Source organism: Brachyhypopomus gauderio, chromosome 16, assembly GCF_052324685.1.
Source record: "Brachyhypopomus gauderio isolate BG-103 chromosome 16, BGAUD_0.2, whole genome shotgun sequence".
NCBI classification, from domain to species: domain Eukaryota; kingdom Metazoa; phylum Chordata; class Actinopteri; order Gymnotiformes; family Hypopomidae; genus Brachyhypopomus; species Brachyhypopomus gauderio.
The window spans coordinates 17,678,889-17,686,388 of NC_135226.1; the positions used below are offsets into that span (position 1 = coordinate 17,678,889).

The following is a 7,500-nucleotide window of genomic DNA, read 5'->3' on the forward strand; positions in this document are numbered from 1 at the left end:
ACACACACACAGCACCACCGATTGACACGAATCCCAGTAACTTCTTACTGACACACACAGATTTAGATCATGGCTCTCTAAAAACAAAATCCGCACCCCCCAACACATTTCTCCTCCTCTTCACCACATGCTAAGGTTAAAATATCTACGGGACTACATGGGTGGGTTTCCAAATAGCAGTTACTATGTGTTTGGGTTGCCAGATCAGGGTCAGCACTGTAGCCAGGCGTGAAGAACAGAGAAAATGCTGGAAAAATCAAATGGGTTGCCAGATTGGCGCAGTAAACTCACCCTGGCAGCCATGCGTGAATAGAGGGCGTTCTGGTCTTCTGCTGTGCTCATCTTCTCCCGACGAACCATCTCCCTCAAGTCCATACCATCATCATCATCAAAGTACCGCACCCGCTCGCCAGCCACGTGGGTCTCGATCTGTGCACACATGCAACACACACACGCACGAACATAGATCTGTTCAGCGAATATATACAAATGCAGACAGACAGGCAGGCAGACAGACAGGCAGGCAGACACACACTTAACAAAATAACTGATGCTTGAGAAGATGCTCTTCACTAATCACTTATTCCAGGTGGAAGACAGAGAGACAAAAATACAAACCAACAGAAAGAGAGACAGAGACGGGGAGAGAGGGAGATGACGGAGAGACAGAGACAGGGGAGAGAGGGAGATGACGGAGAGACAGAGACGGGGAGAGAGGGAGATAACGGAGAGACAGAGACAGGGGAGAGAGGGAGATGACGGAGAGACAGAGACAGGGGAGAGAGGGAGATGACGGAGAGACAGAGACAGGGGAGAGAGGGAGATGACGGAGAGACAGAGACAGGGGAGAGAGGGAGATGACGGAGAGACAGAGACAGGGGAGAGAGGGAGATGACGGAGAGACAGAGACAGGGGAGAGAGGGAGATGACAGAGACAGAGACAGGGGAGAGAGGGAGATGACAGAGACAGAGACAGGGGAGAGAGGGAGATGACAGAGACAGAGACAGGGGAGAGAGGGAGATGACAGAGACAGAGACAGGGGAGAGAGGGAGATGACAGAGACAGAGACAGGGGAGAGAGGGAGATGACGGAGAGACAGAGACAGGGGAGAGAGGGAGATGACGGAGAGACAGAGACAGGGGAGAGAGGGAGATGACGGAGAGACAGAGACAGGGGAGAGGGGGAGATGACGGAGAGACAGAGACAGGGGAGAGAGGGAGATGACGGAGAGACAGAGACAGGGGAGAGAGGGAGATGACAGAGACAGAGACAGGGGAGAGAGGGAGATGACAGAGACAGAGACAGGGGAGAGAGGGAGATGACAGAGACAGAGACAGGGGAGAGAGGGAGATGACAGAGACAGAGACAGGGGAGAGAGGGAGATGACAGACAGAGACACAAGGGGTAGTCAACATAAAGCAGATGGCAAAATTGACACAAATTTAGTTCTCGGAGCAACATCATTGATAAATGTTGACTGGAACATAAACTCTCTGCCTTTAGTACACACACACAGCTTATGGTATATACACACACATTCTCTCTGCCTTTAGTACTCAAGTGTGTCTCAGTATGTACACACACTCTGCCACCAAAATGTCTATGGAAAGGCGTGTCTGCATGTGTCACGCGCATGTCTGCATGTGTCACGCGCGTGTCTGCATGTGTCACGCGCGTGTCTGCATGTGTCACGCGCGTGTCTGCATGTGTCACGCGCGTGTCTGCATGTGTCACGCGCGTGTCTGCATGTGTGCATCGCGCGTGTCTGCATGTGTCACACGCGTGTCTGCATGTGTCACACGCGTGTCTGCATGTGTCACACGCGCGTCTGCATGTGTCACACGCGCGTGTCTGCATGTGTCACACGCGCGTGTCTGCATGTGTCACACGCGCGTGTCTGCATGTGTCACACGCGCGTGTCTGCATGTGTCACACGCGCGTGTCTGCATGTGTCACACGTGTGTCTGCGTGTCTGCATGTGTCACACGCGTGTCTGCATGTGTCACACGCGTGTCTGCATGTGTCACACGCGTGTCTGCATGTGTCACACGCGCGTGTCTGCATGTGTCACACGCGCGTGTCTGCATGTGTCACACGCGCGTGTCTGCATGTGTCACACGCGCGTGTCTGCATGTGTCACACGCGTGTCTGCGTGTCTGCATGTGTGCACACGCGTGTCTGCGTGTCTCTCTCACCGCTTTCCTCTTCCTCCTCCCTCCTCCTGGCTCCAGGTGTTGGGAGGGGCCACTAACCGGCCATGCTCTTCCCGATTGGTCGGTTCTGAACAAAACCACTTCCTGCTCCTCCTGCGTCTTCGCCGGCACCTGAAAACAGAGGAGTGGTTCCCAGTCTGGCCCAGTCTGGTCACCTGAGCTGCCCGCCTGGTTCAGGCCGGTCAGCACCTTGGAGCGGGCACAAAATGTCTAGCGCCAGCTGCTGCCTTACAACAGGCCTGGGCCACACCGCTCAACAGTGATCCCACCCCTCTGGAACCTTCCGGAAACACATCACCATGCCTCCTAGCCACAGCAGTTAAACGTGGGCACAGCTTTGTTCTCTCTACATGGAGGGGGGGGGGGCCTTCTCGTCAATCACATACAACATTGGAGGCCACAGAAAAAAATCTACTAATTAGTTCCTCAAAATGAACCACAGCAGAGTTGTTGTTGTTTTGTTTGAAGATGAAGATCATGTTGAGTGCAGGTCATCAAAACAAGGATCTATTCTGCTCCAGGACGTGTGTGTGTGTGTTTTGTTCAGTTTCAGGACCTGTGTGTGCATGTTTATTGGTCTTTCCTGCCATGCTGTGTGTGTGTGTGTGTGTGTCTGTAGTCCTCCCATTTGAAGATTTGAGATATTGCTATGGTTACACAGCATCCTAGATCACACAGATGATCGTGGCACTAACAAGGCCACGCGGACAAGCACATATGGAAATAACAAAAATAATGGAGATAATGTTAAACCACTCAAAAAACTTCAGTCACATAATGAGCCGACATTTTACTGCCTCGTCCCATCTTGTGTGAGGTTTTGAGCAATCGGATGCCACCATTAATGAAGCTTGGGCAGCTGTGTTGCAAGTGCTCATGGGAGATGTAGTCCCACCAGGGTGCTGTGGCACTCTCACCTGTGAGGCAGGTTGGGCCGCTGGTCTCTGAAGCTCCCTCATCTTCCGTGCACCTTCCAGCTGAGCCTTCAGAGAGGTCGCCAAGGCCTGCTCTCACACGCAGAGAAGCACACACACACACACACACACACACACACACACAGAGCTCAGGTTAGCTCAGGTTTCTGTTGATCCGTCTAATTGGGGGGGGGGGGGTGTCTTAAGACACAATGGCGCTTTTTGATGATCTCACCGTATTTCCCATAAGCTCAGCCTTGACCAGTTTGGCCCCGAGTTTGTTCATTTCCTCGTCCGTCAGGAGCGGCACCACCGCTTCTTCTTCACCATCATCATCTTCCTCGCTCTCTGAACTGGGACAGTAAGCATACAAAATACATCATATCTAAATTACCAGCTAAATCCAGCCCAGCAGCTCGCCGAGCTCAAGAACTGCTTGACTGTGAAACCCCCCAACACCAGGCAGGTTGTCACCCCCCTCCGAACAAAAACGACACGGCGCTGAAGCAGACGGGCGGTGGTCTAACTGCAAGGGGGGGGGGGGGGGGAATGGGCACAGAGCACCACCCTGCTCACATCAAGAAAACCGCTAAATTCTGCCCTGCGGCTTATTACGGTGAAGGAGGGATCTTTAGCTAAACTCACACTCCATCGGACGAGGAGCTTGGTTGACACAACGGCGTGTTTTATATTCGATGTTCATTTGATATTACGTTTGCTGCTTGTATCAGGGGGCAGTATTCCTGGACCCCGAACGCAAACGTAGACGAACAGCAGGTGTGATCTCACTTCACGCATACAGCTGGGACGCGAGTGCCTTTATTTGGTCTGTTTTACTGGGACAAAGCGTGTTTAATGGCTGCTTTATGGAAATGTGTGCGCGTTTGCTGTGAGACTCATCACCCCCTGCTGTCTGCAGTGAGACTCTCTTCAGTTCAGCTAACAGTTCTGGCCCACAGCTCACAACACTGCACTACCTCCCACAGAACTGGAGCTGGCTGTGTGTGTGTGTGTGTGTGTGTGTGCCTAAATTTAGGCATACCGAGCCACAGCAAGGCGCACACACACACACTAATCTCACACAGATGGGTCCCAGAGTCGACTCAGACTTGCTTGTACTCTTTCTGTGTTCCTCCCCCTGAGTCTGGCTCTGTCTGGCTTGTTCTCTCTCTCTCTCTCTCTCTCTCTCTCTCTCTCTCTCTCTCTCTCACACACACACACACACACACACACACACACACACACACACACACACACACACACACACACACACACACATCCCTAAAACAGCAGCAGAGACAGCGGGAGCCGCTGAGAGTGAGAGAAGAAGTTCAAGGTGGATGTGGTCCGTGTCAAAGTAAGCGGCCAACATGTCCTGTGGGCGAGGGCTTGACTCGGTTCTGGCTTTGTGAACGTTTTTGCTTCTTCAGCAAGAGGGCTGGAACAGCAGTGTGTGTGACACGGACACACACTCTGTCTCCGTCCCACCCCTCAACATCAGTGGCACTCATTGGCCAAATCATTTCTAATGCTGCTATCCTGAAGTACTTTTGTTTGTTTTTGTATTTTACTTGCTCCAGACACCCGAGTGGTCCTGGTACTGTCCAGTCCAGAAGGATAATGCGCAAACGTCCAGCGCGCGCAAACCCACCCCCCCCCCCCCCCCCACCCCCCCGCATTCAATAAATATAAACATTTTTATCCCAACATTCATCTGTAAAATTCTACTACAAAACTATAAAATTTTAACCACAGCTGAAGATGCGGAATGTGTGTGAGAGGAACGTACGTGTGTGTGAGAGGAACGTACGTGTGTGTGAGAGGAACGTACGTGTGTGTGAGAGGAACGTACGTGTGTGTGAGAGGAACGTGTGTGTGTGAGAGGAACGTGTGTGTGTGAGAAGAACGTGGGTGAGAAGAACGTGTGTGTGTGACAGGAATGTGTGTGTGTGACAGGAATGTGTGTGTGTGAGAGGAATGTGTGTGTGTGAGAGGTACGTGTGTGTGAGAGGTACGTGTGTGTGAGAGGTACGTGTGTGTGAGAGGTACGTGTGTGTGAGAGGTACGTGTGTGTGTGAGAGGAACGTGTGTGTGTGTGAGAGGAACGTGTGTGTGTGTGAGAGGAATGTGTGTGTGTGAGAGGTACGTGTGTGTGAGAGGTACGTGTGTGTGAGAGGTACGTGTGTGTGAGAGGAATGTGTGTGTGAGAGGAAGGTGTGTGTGAGAGGTACGTGTGTGTGAGAGGTACGTGTGTGTGAGAGGAACGTGTGTGTGAGAGGAACGTGTGTGTGTGAGAGGAACGTGTGTGTGTGAGAGGAACGTGTGTGTGTGAGAGGAACGTGTGTGTGTGAGAGGAGTGTGTGTGTGACAGGAATGTGTGTGTGAGAGGAACGTGTGTGTGAGAGGAACGTGTGTGTGTGAGAGGAGTGTGTGTGTGACAGGAATGTGTGTGTGAGAGGAGTGTGTGTGTGTGTGACAGGAATGTGTGTGTGAGAGGAACGTGTGTGTGTGAGAGGAGTGTGTGTGTGAGAGGAATGTGTGTGTGAGAGGTACGTGTGTGTGAGAGGTACGTGTGTGTGAGAGGTACGTGTGTGTGAGAGGTACGTGTGTGTGAGAGGTACGTGTGTGTGAGAGGTACGTGTGTGTGAGAGGTACGTGTGTGTGAGAGGTACGTGTGTGTGAGAGGAAGGTGTGTGTGAGAGGAAGGTGTGTGTGAGAGGAAGGTGTGTGTGAGAGGTACGTGTGTGTGAGAGGTACGTGTGTGTGAGAGGTACGTGTGTGTGAGAGGTACGTGTGTGTGAGAGGAATGTGTGTGTGAGAGGTACGTGTGTGTGAGAGGTACGTGTGTGTGAGAGGTACGTGTGTGTGAGAGGTACGTGTGTGTGAGAGGTACGTGTGTGTGAGAGGTACGTGTGTGTGAGAGGAATGTGTGTGTGAGAGGAATGTGTGTGAGAGGTACGTGTGTGTGAGAGGTACGTGTGTGTGAGAGGAGTGTGTGTGTGAGAGGAACGTGTGTGTGAGAGGTACGTGTGTGTGAGAGGTACGTGTGTGTGAGAGGTACGTGTGTGTGAGAGGAGTGTGTGTGTGAGAGGAGTGTGTGTGTGACAGGAATGTGTGTGTGAGAGGAACGTGTGTGTGAGAGGAACGTGTGTGTGAGAGGAACGTGTGTGTGAGAGGAAGGTGTGTGTGAGAGGTACGTGTGTGTGAGAGGTACGTGTGTGTGAGAGGTACGTGTGTGTGAGAGGAATGTGTGTGTGAGAGGTATGTGTGTGTGAGAGGTACGTGTGTGTGAGAGGAACGTGTGTGTGTGAGAGGAGTGTGTGTGTGACAGGAATGTGTGTGTGACAGGAATGTGTGTGTGAGAGGAACGTGTGTGTGTGAGAGGAGTGTGTGTGTGAGAGGAATGTGTGTGTGAGAGGAGTGTGTGTGTGAGAGGAGTGTGTGTGTGTGACAGGAATGTGTGTGTGAGAGGAACGTGTGTGTGTGAGAGGAGTGTGTGTGTGAGAGGAATGTGTGTGTGAGAGGAATGTGTGTGTGAGAGGAATGTGTGTGTGAGAGGTACGTGTGTGTGAGAGGTACGTGTGTGTGAGAGGAATGTGTGTGTGAGAGGTACGTGTGTGTGAGAGGTACGTGTGTGTGAGAGGTACGTGTGTGTGAGAGGAGTGTGTGTGTGACAGGAACGTGTGTGTGAGAGGAACGTGTGTGTGAGAGGAACGTGTGTGTGAGAGGAACGTGTGTGTGAGAGGAACGTGTGTGTGAGAGGTACGTGTGTGTGAGAGGAACGTGTGTGTGAGAGGAACGTGTGTGTGAGAGGTACGTGTGTGTGAGAGGTACGTGTGTGTGTGAGAGGTACGTGTGTGTGAGAGGTACGTGTGTGTGACAGGAATGTGTGTGTGTGAGGAACGTGTGTGTGAGAGGTACGTGTGTGTGAGAGGTACGTGTGTGTGTGAGGAACGTGTGTGTGAGAGGAAGGTGCACGTTCCCTCACCTGCTCTTGTCCACCGGGGCGGCGCTCTCCTGCGGTGTGGATGCAGGCTGCTCTGGCGTCTCCTTCCTCTTCTCCCTCTCCTCCTCCCTCTCCAGTCCTCTCCCGGAGCTACTCTTCCTCCACGCCAAAGCATCGCCTTCATCGTCTCCAGGTTTCACGAACCGATTCGTGCTCCGATTGGACGACGGCGCTCCTGGCTTCCTCCAGCCGGCTCTAGGGCCAAGGTCGTCGTCAGCGTCAGAGGGCCTGAGGAATCGCCCTTTGAGGGGGGTAAGATCTCGTGCCTCGTCCCTTTTGGGGTGCTCCCTCCGCGTCTGGGTCTCACGTGCCTGGGTCTCACGTGCCTGGGGCTCACGTGCCTGGGTCTCACGTGCCTGGGGCTCA

At 52.7% G+C, this 7,500-nt stretch overlaps 1 protein-coding gene across 1 annotated transcript in view; it reads right to left on the bottom strand.

The window, feature by feature from the left end:
- The window catches only part of cwf19l2 (CWF19 like cell cycle control factor 2), a 22,952-nt gene that overhangs the window by 6,090 nt on the left and 9,362 nt on the right, over positions 1-7,500 (bottom strand). Inside the window, exons 8-12 of the mRNA XM_076976341.1 lie at positions 7,117-7,500; positions 3,364-3,481; positions 3,132-3,218; positions 2,197-2,325; positions 292-429 (exon numbers count right to left, since the gene is read on the bottom strand). The exon at positions 7,117-7,500 is cut by the window's right edge and continues 317 nt beyond it. Coding sequence (XP_076832456.1) covers positions 292-429; positions 2,197-2,325; positions 3,132-3,218; positions 3,364-3,481; positions 7,117-7,500 — 856 coding nt within the window. The remainder of the gene's footprint in view (positions 1-291; positions 430-2,196; positions 2,326-3,131; positions 3,219-3,363; positions 3,482-7,116) is intronic.